The sequence below is a fragment of the Giraffa tippelskirchi genome, chromosome 8 (genome assembly GCF_054371585.1).
Source record: "Giraffa tippelskirchi isolate mGirTip1 chromosome 8, T2T-mGirTip1v1.2.pri, whole genome shotgun sequence".
Lineage (NCBI taxonomy): Eukaryota > Metazoa > Chordata > Mammalia > Artiodactyla > Giraffidae > Giraffa > Giraffa tippelskirchi.
In genome coordinates this window covers 132,093,914-132,109,523 of record NC_137282.1, presented here as the reverse complement: position 1 = coordinate 132,109,523, position 15,610 = coordinate 132,093,914, and the positions used below count along the sequence as shown (strand labels likewise).

General features: G+C 51.7%; 3 protein-coding genes across 19 annotated transcripts in view; 2 read left to right on the top strand and 1 right to left on the bottom strand.

Moving 5' to 3' along the window:
* CCND3 (cyclin D3) overlaps nucleotides 1–4,425 on the top strand; it is a 91,965-nt gene extending 87,540 nt beyond the window's left edge. For 9 of the 10 annotated variants that reach the window (XM_081518659.1, XM_081518655.1, XM_081518657.1 and 6 more), the window contains 3 exons: nucleotides 601–760; nucleotides 1,268–1,404; nucleotides 1,872–3,070. In XM_081518659.1, the coding sequence (XP_081374785.1) occupies nucleotides 1,282–1,404; nucleotides 1,872–2,039 (291 nt within the window). In that variant the 5' untranslated portion in view covers nucleotides 601–760; nucleotides 1,268–1,281 and the 3' untranslated portion in view covers nucleotides 2,040–3,070. Of the gene's footprint in view, nucleotides 1–600; nucleotides 761–1,267; nucleotides 1,405–1,871; nucleotides 3,071–4,106 lie in introns of those variants that run through there. The other variant, XM_081518651.1, reaches the window with a different exon arrangement.
* Nucleotides 3,369–13,347, bottom strand: BYSL (bystin like). Its single transcript, XM_081518642.1, has 7 exons — nucleotides 13,039–13,347; nucleotides 9,096–9,252; nucleotides 6,887–7,025; nucleotides 6,486–6,619; nucleotides 5,746–5,906; nucleotides 5,561–5,663; nucleotides 3,369–5,079 (listed from the first exon to the last, which is right to left on the bottom strand). Exons 1-7 carry the CDS (start codon nucleotides 13,304–13,306, stop codon nucleotides 4,734–4,736), a joined length of 1,308 nt encoding a protein of 435 aa, XP_081374768.1. The 5' UTR covers nucleotides 13,307–13,347; the 3' UTR covers nucleotides 3,369–4,733.
* Nucleotides 13,348–13,724: 377 nt separating this feature from the next.
* MED20 (mediator complex subunit 20) overlaps nucleotides 13,725–15,610 on the top strand; it is a 62,649-nt gene continuing 60,763 nt past the window's right edge. For all 8 annotated transcript variants that reach the window (XR_014061825.1, XM_081518667.1, XM_081518669.1 and 5 more), the window contains exon 1: nucleotides 13,725–13,837. Coding sequence is in view for 6 of the 8 variants with exons in the window: in XM_081518667.1 (XP_081374793.1) it covers nucleotides 13,824–13,837 (14 nt within the window). In the remaining 2 variants the exon portion in view is untranslated. The remainder of the gene's footprint in view (nucleotides 13,838–15,610) is intronic.

Here is a 15,610-nt window from a genome sequence, read left to right as displayed (position 1 = left end):
GTGTCCCCCCAAGGGGATGTGGGTTGGGTTGAGCAACCTTCACTTTGAGGAACCTCGGGGTTGGCTCAGGGGCTGTCAGAGGAGGAAGGGCCTCATGCTCACCCCAGTTTCTTCAAGAGGTGTGAACTTGGCGGGCATGCCGAGTTGGGGGAGAGGCTAGCGATCTCCCCTTTCACAAATCCTTGGGATTATGGAGAGTCTTTCTGCTTCATTCCAGAAGAGCCTCCAGTTCCTGGTGATGATGGTCTGCAGACTTTTCTTTCAACCATGACTGAAGGCCTGTTCAGAGCCTTGCAGGAAGTCAAGAGGCCTGGACTGTTGGATCCCAAAAAGATAACCCAGCAGGATTAAAAGAGGCAATTTATGTAAAGCATGTAGTTCTGGCATCTAGGAAGTTGATCAATAGATGCTCAAAGCAAGCGCCCCTAGCTGTTCCCTGCCCTGGACACCCCATTCCACAGTGCCAGTCCTGAAGTTCAAAAGCAGACCTGGAATCTTGACCTTCAAGTGTGATGGACTTCACTCCCTGTGAGATTTCCACTTTACTTTCTCCCCTTCCCTTCTTCAGCCACTGACTCCACCCTCTTCCTCTGCCTCTAGGATTGGGAGGTGCTGGTCTTGGGGAAGCTCAAGTGGGACCTGGCCGCAGTGATTGCCCACGATTTCCTGGCCCTGATTCTGCACCGGCTCTCTCTGCCCCGTGACCGACAGGCCTTGGTCAAGAAGCACGCCCAAACCTTTTTGGCCCTCTGTGCTACAGGTAAGAGTCCCCCCCACACACGTGCCAAGCCAGGGAAATCAGACTTGGAAAGGTGAGAGGGAACTAGGACATTTGGTTTATACCCTTCTCAAAATGTGTGAAAATTCTATCCCCCTAACCCCCCAATATCAATACAGAAAGGCAGCAGAGCTGTCTGGGATCTCAGAGACGCTGCTGCCCCCCACCCCTCACCCGAGTATGTAGGTGGGGACACCAAGGGCTTAGAGAGAAGTGACTTGCCCAGGCTCTCTTAGTGACTAAGCTGTGAATAGAACCCAGGTCTCTTAACCTTAATTTTGTGTCCATACCAGGAAGAGACCCATTCACTCTGGTTCCTGGCCTGGATCACTTACTACCCTGACCCTCTCCTCAGCTGCTGTCTTACACCACCCACTGCCAGGATGTCCCGGTACACCCCTGCTCTGTTCATACAGCCTGGCACTTTCTGGGCAATAGAGGTGCACGCTGGTATTCATCCTTGCCTCATGGTCCTTCTCTGTTTCCTAGACTACACCTTTGCCATGTACCCGCCATCCATGATTGCCACGGGCAGCATCGGAGCTGCAGTGCAAGGCCTGGGTGCCTGTTCCACGTCTGGGGACGAGCTCACCGAGCTGCTGGCAGGGATCACAGGCACTGAAGTGGTGAGTGCTGGGCAGCTGGGCGAATGGCCTCAGCTCAGGAGGTAGCACTTTCCCCTAAGCTTCCAGCAGAGGGTGCTGTGGACCACCCCCAACCTGGTCTCCACTCCAGGTTTCAAGTGCCCCGCCTTTGGGGCTTCTGTGGTCTTTTATCTCCTGCCTTGGTCTGCAGAAGAGCAAGTGTTTCGGGTGGGCCGAAAGGCACTGTCCCTGGGTACCCTTTTCTTGCCAAGCAGTATGCAGGAGTGGGGGTGGGGGATTCAGTGTCAGATGTTGGGCCGCTCTCACACCCTCTTGCCACATCCTCTTGCCAGTTTCTGAGAACTGAAGGCTGATTCCTGGGGTTGGGCTGTGGCCTAACCTCCCCAGACTTCCCTGTGTGCTGGGAGGTGTCCTGTACCTGCTGCCAGTTGCTGGTGTGGGATGGGGGAGGGAAGCGGACCTTCCTCACCACTCTCCCTTGTCCCCAGGACTGCCTGCGGGCCTGTCAGGAGCAGATTGAAGCTGCCCTCAGGGAGAGCCTCAGGGAAGCCGCTCAGACCTCTCCCAGCCCAGCGCCCAAAGCCCCCAGGGGCTCCAGCAGCCAGGGGCCCAGCCAGACCAGCACTCCCACAGATGTCACGGCCATCCACCTGTAGCCCTGGAGAGGCCCCCTCAAGTGGCTGCCGACAGCAGGAGGGGACCCTGCCACCCCCCTCCCTGGCTGCAGGAACGGAATCATGCCACAGCTGAAGCCTGAGGGGGCTCCTTCCCCTTGCCCCTTGCCAGCCAGAGGGGTCAGGTCCTACCTATCCCTGCATTGTGCACTAAGGGGCCTGGCCGGCCACGGCTGGGGGCCAGTCCGGCTCCTCTTCCTGCCCGCATCCAGCCAGCTCAGCTCTCCTGGGGGTGGGCCCGGCTGGCCAGAGATGACATTGAAGTGTAATACATATACCAGCATTCCTTTCCAGGGGTTCCCTTATCTCGGGGGCTCTCAACTGCCAAAATTGAACCTGAGCCCCTGGCAGAGAAAGCTCGGAGTCCTAACCACTGGACCGCCAGGGGATTCCCTAATTACTGCATTTGGATTGGGGTCTTTTTGAAGAAGCCTCAGATGTTCTAGACACACGTGAGGGACAAGAGTGGACATCCCCTCTCCGAGCACTTGGAGGCCCTGCATAATCCTAGCTGCTCCTAGGAGGGGCCCCGGCCATCGTCCAGGGGCAGGAACCAACCTCCTTGCTTTGCTTTCTGCTCAGCTTCTCCTGTGTGATTGGGGGGCAGGGGAGGGGGGGTCAGTGCAGAAAGAAAAAATTGTTTTAATTTATTAATTACTCTGACTACAACTGTATGAGGGTGTGGTGGGGCCCTTCTCCCCCCGCCACAGGGGTGGTAACCCTGGTGGTTGCTGAATTCCTCCCCTCTGCTACTCGCTAGAGGATCTTCGTGGCCAAGGAGCTGCTATGCCTGGGGTGGGGCCATGCCTTCCTCTCCCTTTGGCCCTCTGCTCCGTCCTCCAGGAGCAAGGGGCGTTGCGGGATGAAGCAGGGGATGCCCTGGAGATGACCAAGCCCCCTGTCTGGAGAGGGAGGCAAGCCCTGTTAACACGGGTCTTTCCTGAGGGCACAAGGTCCAGGCTGGTGGCCCAGGACCATCATGCTACCTTTATAATAAAGATTCTGGAATAAAACTGACTTAGGCTTCTTGGATTAGAGGGCAGTCTGTGGGAAAGCCTATTTCTAGACTGCGTGGGGTAAACGAGGGTAGAAATCAATGTCTGGAGCACGGGTCGTCACACCTTTTCTGTCTAGGGCCAGAGTAGAAACTTTAGGCTTTGTGGGCCATATGGTCTCTGCCTCTGATAGCCTAAGTTCTGCTGTAGAACCTGATGTGTACATTTTTAAAAATCACTGCACCATGCAAAATTGCACAATTAAAGCAACATGGCGTATGGGGAAAATGGGGCTTGAGACACAATACTCAAATACTTAATGGAGGACACTTTTTTTTTAAAGATAGTGTTTTTACACATTAAATGGCTAAGAAACACACTGCAATAAATATGGCCCTTTATGTTGAAAAACAAACATCTGAAGTTGGTCGTGGAAGCGGAGGTCGGAAGGATGTGGAAGGCAGGCTGTGCCCCTAGATGTGGGTGTGGTGCTAACCCACAAGGTAAGCTGGGGACGTTGGCACAGGTCTGAGGTATGTGCATTTTGTGTATCATCTGGCTTAGCTCAGTGAGGGTAGTTTTTTGCTTTCATCTAGTGTCTCGAGACAAAACTGCATATAAATGAAATTTGCCTTATGACCAAATAGTGTAATTAGGTTGGAACAAACTCATATTTGCAAAAGCAAGTAACAGGGTTCCAGCCAGACTGCACTGGTCTCTGCTGCAGTGGCAATGAAAGCAGTCAGAGAACATGGAAGTGGATAGGTGTGGCTGTGTCCCAATAAAACTTTATTTAGGGACACTGAAATTTAAATTTCATATAATCTTCACCTATCACAAAATACTGTTGTTTTTTTCTCCGCCTCCCCCAACAACCATTTAAAATGTAAAAATCACTTTTCTCTCACGGACTATACGAAAACTGGCATACACAACCCTGGTTTGCCAACCCCTGGTCGAAAGCTTTCACTGGCTGAGAAAGTTAGGAAGGGAACTGGTCTGGTGGTGACCCTGGGACTGACCTTTCTCATCCTGAATTTCCACCTTCCTCTAGGTGCGTGCTTCTAGCTCTTCCAACCAACCTGAGACCTCGTGTTCGAACCACCTCCTGGTTGCTGGCATTCTCCCCAAGTAGCTTGTGTCAGGGGAAGGCAGAGGCTGTGCCCTCGAGGGGCTGGCAGTGTGGGTACAGGCTAGAGAAGACTTGTAGAATAAGGTGAGGGAGGTGCGTGGCTCCCATGTAAATAGGTAAGAATCCACTGCTACACAGGAGAGGGAAGCAGTGCCTGCCTCCAGTGAAACAAGGAAAGCAAAGATCTCCATCCATCACATCAAAACACTGAGGTTCAATAAATACCTGCCTTTTGTCTTTATCTACTTCCCAGTGACCTGACACAACAGCCTGAGAGGAAGTACCCATTCCAAGCCTACCTGGGACCTGGGAGTGCTGGGCTGCGGGACAAGTCAGGTCCCAGAACTGAGTAGGGATGCAGGCCTAGAGCACCAAGAGGGAGCCAGCCCTACTCAGTCCCCCCTGTTGAGAATTGGGGAGTCAGAGGCCCGCAACCTGTCTTGGCCCTGATCCGGGTCTTCAGCTGTCAAGGTTTGGAGTCACCTCCAGTCACCAGCAAGGATCCTGGAGTCGTTCCACACTCCGCAGACCCGGACGAGCGCTGCGTCCTCACTCCATGGTGATGGGAACATCTTCTACATCTCGGGGGACGGCACTCTGCAACTCACGCCTGATCTCAGGGGACAGCTGGGGGTGGGGCTGCAGCCGGAGCAGTTCCAGGAGGGCCTCCTTCTGCTCCGTAGCCAGGTCAGCCTTGTAGCGCTGGACCAAAGTCAGGAGGCACTGGTGCCAAAGCACGGGCAGCTCGCGCTTCTCTGTCCGGAAGCTCAAGAAATGGAAGACCAGGGCGTCCAGCACTCGGTAGGGCAGCGCGTACTTCTTGTCCAGCAGCAGCCGCAGGAAGATGCTGTTGGCCCCACTGTACTCCATCTCGGCGATTTTCAGCATGGCCGCACTAGTGGGGAAGGGAGGCAGGGAAACGCTGGGGTAAAGCTCCTCCTTGCCCCCGCCCTGCCACGGGCCCCTAAACTGTGCTGTCCCTAAGGGGAAATCTCTGCATTCTTCTCCCCTCCCCTAACTCCCCTGACCTGTTACCAGGGCTACACTGACTCACGCCAAATCCCCACCTCTGGCTCAGACTGCTTCTGTCTCAGACTGTGTCCAAAGGTCTCCACCCCAGCCTACTTTCTTCCCATGTTCCCCATTCTCTCATTCATTCAACTCTTTACTGAGCACCTAGCATGTGCCAGGCCCTAGGACCTTGTTCCCATGGGACTGACACTTGTGGAGTTATCATATACCCATTGACTTAACTGCAAACCCAAGGGCTTATGCTTGACTCCTTCCCCACACTATGCCCCCACCCCATCCCAAGTCCTGGGACTCTGCTGTCTGAAGATGGGCTGACCTGTGGTTCTGCAACCCCCCAACACTACCTGGAGTGCAGCACGGGGATGGAGCACTTGGTGATGATGCTGCCCACGATGATGGCTTCCCGGAGGGTACAGGTGCCTGACTCGCACAGCGGGATCAGGATGCCTGGGGAGGGGCAGAGTGAGAAAAAGGAGGTAATGCAGAAGCTCCAGCCCCGCCCTTTCTTAATTGCCTCCTGGGTCCCCACCTTTAAACCAGGCTCCAGGCTTGAACAAGGCTTTCTTCAGGGCCATGTAGAGGTGGAAGTTGAGTCGTTTGTATTCAGCAACGTCATCTCGTACCCGGGGGAGCAGAACCAGGTTATAGAAGCGCTGGGCCATCCGTTCCTTTAGGTTAGAGGCGAAAATCCTAGTGGTTTCAGAAGGAAGGGGGACAATCCCAAGTCACTTGACAGAGCTGGCCCTTCAAATATCACTGTGGATGGTATCTGCATGCAAGAGATCGGAGGGTCCAGGGAGGGAGCTGGGTGTGGGTAGCACCCAGGTCAGATTAGAGAGGGAACAGGAGGGGCTGCAAGATGTACCTGAATGGGGTGAATACTGTCTGTCTTCGGGTGAGCCAGAGCTCTGCAGACAGACAGGAACCAGCTGTTCACCTTCCCCTCTCTATCAGGGGTCCCCTGTACCCTGCTGTGACCAGGGACCTGCACACGCCTGGGGAACCATAGACTTTTGAGGTCACCCTGACACCGCAGGGTTGTGTCCTTGTAGTTAGCAGCCTCTCCCCTAGAAACTCATCACAGGACATTCTTAACAGGATCTTGGCCCCAGAACTGGAAACAGGAAAAGCTGGGGAAGTGGTACCATAAAGAAGCACGAGAGAGAGCTCTGAGAGGGAATGTAATGACAAAGAGAGGGCAAGCCTGTCCTTCCCACACCCGGCACTGCCCTACGGACCCAAGGCTGCCCCAACCCCCATCAGCTCTACCTCGTGGCCTGGTACATGGCAGCAGCGGTCCAGGCCTCAGGCTCTGTGACGTAGAGGATCTGCTCCCAGTTGGAGAGGGCAGGGATGATCTTAAATGCCTTGGGCAGTTTCCCACTTCGGTACTTAGACAACACCTGGGGAGGAGGGAGCAGAACCATCGTCGTCACACACTGCTCGTCAGGTACCCATCTGAGTTCCTCGCGTCTGTTACTCACTTAATCCTCACAACCATCCTGTAAGGAGGTTCTAGTATCACCCTCATTTTTCAGTGGGGAACTGAGACTAGAGTCATAAATGGGGGAGCGGGACCCCTGAGCCCACCCTCAGCCTACAGGAGATGTGGGCCCCAAGAGCCCTGGTGGGGGTGTCCCGTCATGGCCTTCCTCTTAGTCCTTACTTACCTCCCGAACCCCTCTGTAGACCTCTAGGACGCGGGGGTCCAGCTGGGGCAGAGGGAAGCCTGACACCTCGGACATGACCGTTTCGACTTCCGTCTGCTTCTCGGTTAACTTCTCCATGATGATATCAGCCAGGGTGCGCCTGGGGGACCGGGAGGGAGGGGGCGGCAGGGCCCTGCCCTCAGTCCAGGAAGCTCTGGATGCCCCACGCCACCATCTCTCTCTCTCTGATAAATCGGCAACTTTGCTGGGATGCGTAACCTTAGTCCCCACTGGGCCTACCCGCCCAACAGAGAATCCCTGCAGAGCACAAAGGGCCCGGCAGTCATTCAGCTGAGGATGGAGCTGCGAGTTGCATGGAGGGGAGGAACCTGGGCTCTGAAGGCAACTGCTGGGTTCAGGTCGTGGCTCCTCCGCTCCCTGCGTGACCTTGGGCAGGCTACTCTGCCTAAGCCTCAGCTCCCTCCCCTATAAAACAGGGATGATAACATACCTACCAGCATAAAGTTAACACACGGAGTAAAACCCTGCTCTGACCTCTTCAGAGTGCCAAACACACCTCAGTGATATACCGAGATTTCTGGGAGCTGGGATTATTCGGAGAGACAATGGCATACCCTTTCCCCGTTTCAATTTATTAAAATTGATGGGGAGAGGTCCAAGATGAATGATCTATTTATCCCAGTCTCCTTAAACACAATCTGACTGTGATGATTCAATATTACCATTACATTGGGCTTCTGTATGATAAGGGCATCTTCAGGGACTGCTGAAGTCTATTTAAAAACCACTCTTCTCTTTGGAGGGCAGGACTTTCCAGATGTCTCCCTCCACTACAGCACTATAAAGCACTGTACGGCAGAAACCAGAAGTACCCTCGTACCATCTGTGCGACAGACATGGTAACCAATAGGCAGAGGGGTCAGTAACCCACCCAAGGTCACTCAGCTCTCGAGAGGGGGAAAGAGTCAAAGCCTGGTCTTTCGAAGTCTGAAGGTCAGGTACCTTACAGTATATACGTGCCCCCAAACTAAGTGGCCTCTGACTGCTGAGTCCATGCGGGTCTAGCTGGCTCTCTGAAGACAACGGCTGTCACCCCTCAAGATGTCAGGAACCCCTGTTCCTAGCAGTTTTACTCTTCTGTTGAAAACCATTCAACGAGCCAAACTCATCAGAATGAGCTGCCAAAGTGGAGTTACAGGCGCTGAGTGAGAACCTGAGAGGCTCTCTGGAGAGACCAGCACACGTTCTGCGATATCCCCCTCAGATCCTGGGCGGCAAGCTGGGAAAGGGACTCATGCCTTCGCTGTACCCTCAAATACACAGCCACGGAACTTGCTGTTCAGCCCCCCTGTCTTTTCATAGCAATAATAGCAATGATACTAATATACTAATGATACTAGCATGTGTGAACCCACAAACAGCCTGAAGAACCAAGAACACAGCATCAGAATGAACTGGTTGAGGGCCCTCATCGGAGGCGCCTCTCTCCTGGGCCAAAACCCATGGTCTCCGGAGCCTGACTGCAGGAGCTTAAAAACCTGTGTGTTTTTGACCTAGCATTTACTGCAAATGAGAATAAATTAGTAGTTCTAATTTATTCTCATCTGGGGGATGATTTTGTCCTTTAGGGGACATCTGACAATGTCTGGTACATTTCTGGTTATCACAGTGTGGGGGAGGGGGTCACTACTGGTATCCAGTGGGTACAGGTCAGGGATGCTGTTTAATAGCCTACACTGCACAGGACAGCCTCCACAGAAGAGAACTATCCAGCCCCAAATGCCAGTGGTGTGAGGGCTGGAAAATCCTGGATAAAATGATGGTTAGGGTATGAAAGAGATGTGGCCAAAGAAACCGAGCTTACTGCTAAGAAAACTGAGCATGCCAAGACCAAATGCAATGGGACGGATTGCCCAGAGACAGAGTAAGGCCTTGCAGCAGTGTCACCAGGTAATCCAGGAAGTTCTAAGACAGGTGGTCAGCGGGGGAGGAGCTACTTTGAGTCTGCATCATTCTCATTCAGAGCAGTCCTCAGGGGATGCACCACTTTTGTCAAGGTGGCTCCCCAAACTGGCAATGCTCAGGCCCTTCCCAGAGATGGGGACTCAAAACTCTGCCAGAACATACGCTTCTCTGCATCTCAAGTTTCTTTCCTACAGAGCTGCTACCAGGACCTGTTCTCCCAAATCCCAGGCCGTGCCAGCCCTACCTGGCAGGAGGGTTCTTGTTCATGAACATCTCAATGGCACGTTCATCCTCGGGGTCCACGACCACCTCTGCCTGGTAGCCCAGCCCTGCCATTGTGGCAGCCTTCTCCAGGGTGGGCCACTCCTCGTCATCTGATCCATCCTGTGGCACTCCTGGACCTGGAAGATGGAGGGGAAATGGGTGAGCAAGGCCAAGCAGTGGGTGAGGAATTCAGAGGTCAACTCGACTTTAACCATTATGGATATGGTCCGGGCCTCACACACGCTTGTAATAAATGCATGCTACCTTCCAGTCCCCAGGGACGTGCATTCCTGCTTGAGAAGCATAATGTACATGTATGAACCAATGAGACAGTGATAGTAGTAAACAAGAGCGAACACGCTAAACTCAGTTATATAACACACATAACCACCATGACCGTAAGGGGTAGGTAATATTCTTATACCCAGTTTCAGATGGGGATGCTGAAGCACAGAAAAGTTGACTGACTTGCCTACTGCCGGCAGTCTGGGTCTAGATTATACATTCACCACCTCTCTCTTACACGCATGGCGGAGCTTGATTAGTGTCAAAATGAGTGTCAGAGACGATGTATACCACAAGCACTCAGAAGAGATGATGGATGCTGAGGATGCCTAGGCTCTGGATGGGCAGTGTGGGAGCTGGAGGACTGTATTCTAGACCTGGGTAACAACACTGGCAGGAGGGCTTGTTGGGAAGCCCAAGAGTGTCTGCTAGGAATTCTCTGGTGGTCTACTGGTTTGGACTCCATGCTTTCACTGCAGGAAGCGAGAAGTACAATCCATGCCATGGTTGGGGAACTAAGATCCCACATGGCCTGAGGTGCAACACACACACACACACCCCCCAGACACACACACACCCCAGACACACACACACACACACACACACACACACACACGGCCTGAGGTGCAACACACACACACACACACCCCAGACACACACACACCCCAGACACACACACACACACACACACACACACACACACACACACACACACACACACACACACACACACACACACACACACACACACAGAGAGATACTGTGTGATAAAAGTTAAATAAGGGGGGAGGGTTACACGGACCAGATGTTCTGTCTCCACATGCTAACAACTCCCAAACCTGTACCTGTAGGGTTATGATCTCTCTTTGCTCCAGACCCTAACGCCAGCTGCCTCCTGTACAGCTTGTTCATGGATGATCCACAGGCACTTCAATCTTGGTCTGTCACTCCCTTTCCCTCCTAGGTCTACACTACTCACTGTGTTCCACATCTATGTAAATGGAACCACCATCCAGTCAATGCTAAGCCAGAACCTAGGCAGCAGGCCTGCCTTGTCCACTGCCCCCCACTCCCAACACCCATCAACCACCAAGTCCTTTTCCACTGAACCTCACACAATCTCTCTCAAAGTTTTCACAGCCCTGTCAAAGCCTAGGTCAGTATCACCTCTTGCCTAGACTAGTTCAACAGTTCCCTAACTGGTCTCCTTAGTCTCTATTCGTTCAGGGCAGCCACTGAGACTTTTGTAGCTTTTGCTCTTACCTACTTCACCACCATTCAGCAAACGCTGAGTGCCTACTATATGTGAGGCACTGTTCTGGGTGCAAGAAATATATCAGCAAACAAGAGAAAAACATTTTGCCCTTATAGAACTTACATTCTAATGGGGGACACAGACAATGAACTAATATGATATATGTTATGTTAAAAAAAACACAAATGCCAGGACAAAGAAATGCAGCAGAGTAGAGAAGGTATGAGTGTGGAGACAGGGGTGATGTGTTGCAATTTTTAATGGAGTGGTCAGGATAGGCCTCTCTGAGCAGGTGAAGAATTAAGGGAGGAAACCAACAGGTGTATGAGGACAGAAGGACTCGCCAGGGTGAAGGCCCAAACTTGCCATGTTTAAGGAACAATGAAGCCTATATGGATGGACTTGAGTTGATGATACCATGCAACCATCTCATCCTCTGTCATCCCTTTCTCTTCCTGTCCTCAATCTTTCCCAGCATCAGGGTCTTTTCCAATGAGTTGGCTCTTTGCATCAGGTGGCCAAAGTATTGGAGCTTCGGCATCAGTCCTTCCAATGAATATTCAGGACTGATTTCCTTTAGAAATGACTGGTTTGATATGGATGGAGAGAAGAGGGCAAAGGGAAAGGAGGAGGAGAGGTGAGACTGACAACAGGTGCAGATCATACAGGTCTCTGTAGATCAGGTAATCCTTGAGCTGCTGAGCAAAGAGTAGACTGTGGCAGATATGGGATACTCAGTAAGAGGCTACTGCAATCATCCAGGTGAGAGATCACTGTGGTTTGAACAAGATGGTGTCAAGTGATCTGGTTCTGGATATATTTTTAAGGTAGAGTCAACGGGACTTTCTAATTGATTGGATATGGAGTGAGAAAGAGACAAGTCTGAGTTTTCTGTCTGGAGCAAATGGAAGGACATCGTGTCATTAATTGTGATGAAGTAGATTGAGAGTGGAGCAGGTTTGGCAAGATGGTCAGGATTTCTGTTCTGGACATGCCAAATCTGAGATGTTTCTTAGACTTCAAATTGGAGAAGCTAAAGAGAGAGCTGAAATGTAAGAATTTGGGTTTCATGGAAGAGATCGAGGCTGGAATATGAACTTGGAAGCAGTTACCAAATAGATAGTATTTAAACCTTGAACCTGATGACAGTACCAAAGAAGTCATCATAGGTGAAGAGAACAGCTCCAAGGATGGAACCCTATGGCGCTACAATAAGAGGTTGGTGACAAAAGAGGAGTCAGCAGAGGGAGTTCCCTGGTGGCCTAGTGTAAAGATTCTGGGCTTTCACTGCTGGGGCTCAGGGTTCAGTCCCTGGTGGGGAAACTGAGATCCCACCAGCCAGGCATCGGGAGGGGGAGAATAGGAGCCAGCAAAGGATACTGAGAGGTGCGTGCATGTACTCAGTTGTGTCTGACTCTTTGCGACCCTGTGGACTTTTCCTGACTGTAGCCTGCCAAGCTCCCCTGTCCATGGGATTCTCCAGGTAAGAATACTGGAGTGGGTTGCCATTTCCTTCTCCAGGGAATCTTCCTGACCCAGGGATCGAACCAGCATCTCTTGCATTGGCAGGTGGGTTCTTTACTACTGCACCGCCTGGGAAGCCCACTGAGAGGTGAAAAACTAGCAAAACAGGGATGTGATGTCTTAGAAGCGGAGTAAAGATCCTGTAGCAAGGAGGCTAGTGTTTGTGAACGCTGCTCACAGACAAATGAAAGATGAGTGTTGAGGAATGGACTAAGCAAGTTGGAGGTCAACACTCTCAGAGTAATAACAAAAAAAATGACCATCTTTTAAATAATCTCACTCCCTTTCTAGTCTTTAAACAATATTGTTCTTTGTGCTCAGAGCACTCCCCACTTTTCAGTTCTCAGCACAATGGTCATGCAACCTGGGAATCCTGACTCCCAAGACTAATGCTCTTGTTATCAGAGAAACTATACCTTATCACGAGTGCATTATTCTAATTGCTTACTTAATTCTCTCTCTTTTGGGCTACACTGTAAGATCACGACGTCAGGTATACCTTTATCCTGTTTACATTTTTTTACCTAAACTATCTAAACTCCAAGTATGTACGTAGCAGACATCCCATGATTATTTACAAAACAGATAAATAAATGCTAGGAGAACTTAGCGGCGTGAGTAACCACTTCCTGTTGGCCTAACCTCGGGGATGCCAAAAAGAGTGCCACCCTAAGGAGTGGGCGTGGAGGGCTCCGGCAACCCTCAATCCGCCCCAGAGCTGGGTCTCCCATTCCATCACCTTTGCCAAGGCCCTCAGTTTTTTGTTTTTTTAATTCCAAGCTATTCCTCTGCCGGACACCTTTCAGCCGTCCACCCCAGCTACCCATCCTCCTCCTCGTACCCCATCCCCGCCACTCACCCAGCCTCGTGATGCGCTCCCGCGGCACCGCGGGCCTGTCCCCGCTCCCATGCTCGGCCTCGAGCTCCTCTTGCTGCTGCCGCGCTTGTTGCAAAATCCGTCGGGTCAGCCGGGGCCCCACGTACTCTTCCTCCTCGTCTCCGGTTCCGCGACCCCGCCGTTTTTCTCGGGCTCCTGCCCGCACCGCGTTCCCAGCCAGGATCTGCTCGGCCAGCGGCGCATGCTTTTCCTGACCCCCGGCCCCGCGGGCCGCCTTGAACTTGGGCATTTTTCTCGAAAACCTGGCCGGGAAGTTTCCCACGTGGGTATGGGGGGGGGGGAAGCCCTGAGCGCTTGTGCAGTAAACGCCCAGCATCCAAGAGCCCACCGGAGCTCACAGCGCCGCCTCGCGTCGGGAGGCCGGGAGTGCCAGAAGCCCCGTCCCACCCCCCAAAAAGAGCTGGGTCCTCCTGAATTTAACGTTGGCTTCTCTAAGTGATTGTAGTCCGAGCTACACTTTCCTAGTTTCATGGATCTGGGTCCAGGGTGCCCAGGCGAATGGGAATTCCCTGAGCGGCGAGCCAGGATGGGGGTGGCGGCCGAGTCGAGCAGTGACGTCACCGAAGGCGCCTAGACACGCCCCCATTCCTCGTGGGCGCGTCGACTGGGCGCTGTGTTTTTACGTAAGTTCCGGAGCGCCTCCCTCTATCGGAGCTCGCTTTAGTGAGGTGGTTTCACCGCGTGTGGGCTGCTGGAGCGCACCGCGTTTCGGTTGTTTGATCCTCCCATCCTCCTGGCCCGACACCATGGGAGTGACTTGGTAGGACTTCAGAGGACTTTGTGGGGCGGGGTTTGGGGACTTGAAGGCCCTTGGAGCCTCGAATATACCCGGGAGGAGGATCCCGACCAGGGTCCGCAGTCCCCCGGGAGATGAGCAAAATGTCCTCGGATTTTGTGGGTGAGGGCTGTAGAATCTGCAGGCCCTTTTCCTCGGAGATTCGCCCCTTCTTCCTGGAAGGCGGCAGGTAAAAGGGTTTAAGAACTCGCTAATGGTCGTGTACCTCCTTCCTTTTTTGTTGGTACAATTTCTTGACCGTGAGGCCCGGGGTAGAACTTTAGGGTTGAAAGTAGTATGTCGGGACTCGGACCGTATGCAGGCAGGGCTTGGATGGGTGGGGGATAGGCAACAAGGAGATAGTATCTTTTTTAGGTTTTTGCCTACCCCTCCCTACAGCCACTAAATGCAGTTAGATCAGCATGTGTCTGGTTTTAGTTTGGCCTTTTTAAGATCTTGAGTCTGGAGGAAAAGAGCTGTTGGGAATTAGGAGATAGGAATTCCAGGTACATCACCTCTTCAGGGCCTGTTTCCTATTCTGTTTAATTACGTGGTTGGTTTAGTTTCTATGGACTTACTTCTAACATGTTATAAGTCAGCGTGGCAGGGAAAGGTATGGGCTTAATTCTCTTGGAGTCATTAGTTCCAAAATGCTAGATTTCAGGGCTTTAAAAAATATATATCTTGAGCATCTCTCCCAGGGAGGGCTTAGAGGCCAGGTTATCTGAAGGCAATGGCTCTAGGCTTGTCATATAAGAGCCTGTGGGAATTCTTCCTTCTGGTAGCCCAGGTCTTGCATATTTGTCAGTGACTGCACATCTGCTTCCTTCTGTTGACATCATGAGCCTCCTTCAAAAGTCCTGTAGTGTAAGAGGGATGTGAAGAATGGGAATGAAAAGTTTGCTAGGGTCTTTCATGGCAGTCCAGTGGTTAACACTCCACGCTTCCACTGCAGGAGGCACCTTCTACTTCAGGGGGCATGGGTTCAATCCCTGATTGGGGAATTAGATCCTGCATGCCTTGTGGTGCAACCAAAAAAAAGTTTGCTGCACAGAGGCATGGAACCCTGGAAGTACCTGTTCTTTCAGGGCAGAAGGCAAGCAGGGAAAGGGCTCTCTGTTGGGACACTTCTCAACTTTTTCAGGGTTCTAGGACTTCTGACCCCAGTAGCATCACCTTAGGGATTCTATTTCAAAATAAGGCACATCATCATCATTACTTGTTAGTGCTTTTTCTGCTGGAGATTAGATTAGCAACAGTAGGACTCTATAGCTGCATTTAGTTGATTTTGGTTGATCATAAAGTAATGCAGTGTCCCCCAACATTCAGCCACATATGATTGTACTTAAGATTTTTAAATAGCCATGTAGCATTTGAACTATTTATTAATGTCTTCTTTTAATTCTCTTTCTTTTCCTTAAAAGTATTTTAACAGACAACTGTATTCCTGGGGAAGCATTCTGGTAGAGTTGCGGCTGTCGAGCCTTGAAATGTGGGTTTTGCAGCTGAGGAGTTGAGGTTTTAGTTTGTTTTATTCATTTAAGTGTAAATAGTCTCGTGTGGCTTGTGGCTACTGTGCTGGACAGCTTGCATGCAAACTCTTAAAGAGAGTAGTAATAACTGGAATAATAATTCCAAGTTGAGGCTTTCTTCTTGATGTAGTCAAAACTGAAAGAAACACAGAAGAAATCCCTTTCTAATCGTATGATTCTGTGTTACTGAATGCTCAGTCTGTGTGCCACCTAAAATCTTCTCTTG

Excerpts from the sequence above, each read along its gene's own strand:
- BYSL (XM_081518642.1), bottom strand. The coding sequence starts at position 13,306 with ATGCCCAAGTTCAAGGCGGCCCGCGGGGCCGGGGGTCAGGAAAAGCAT. Across the intron at positions 5,907-6,485 it reads GCCATGTACCAGGCCACGAG|GATTTTCGCCTCTAACCTAA; the intron begins GTAGAGCTGATG and ends TGAAACCACTAG. Across the intron at positions 5,664-5,745 it reads GCCTGGAGCCTGGTTTAAAG|GCATCCTGATCCCGCTGTGC; the intron begins GTGGGGACCCAG and ends GCCCCTCCCCAG.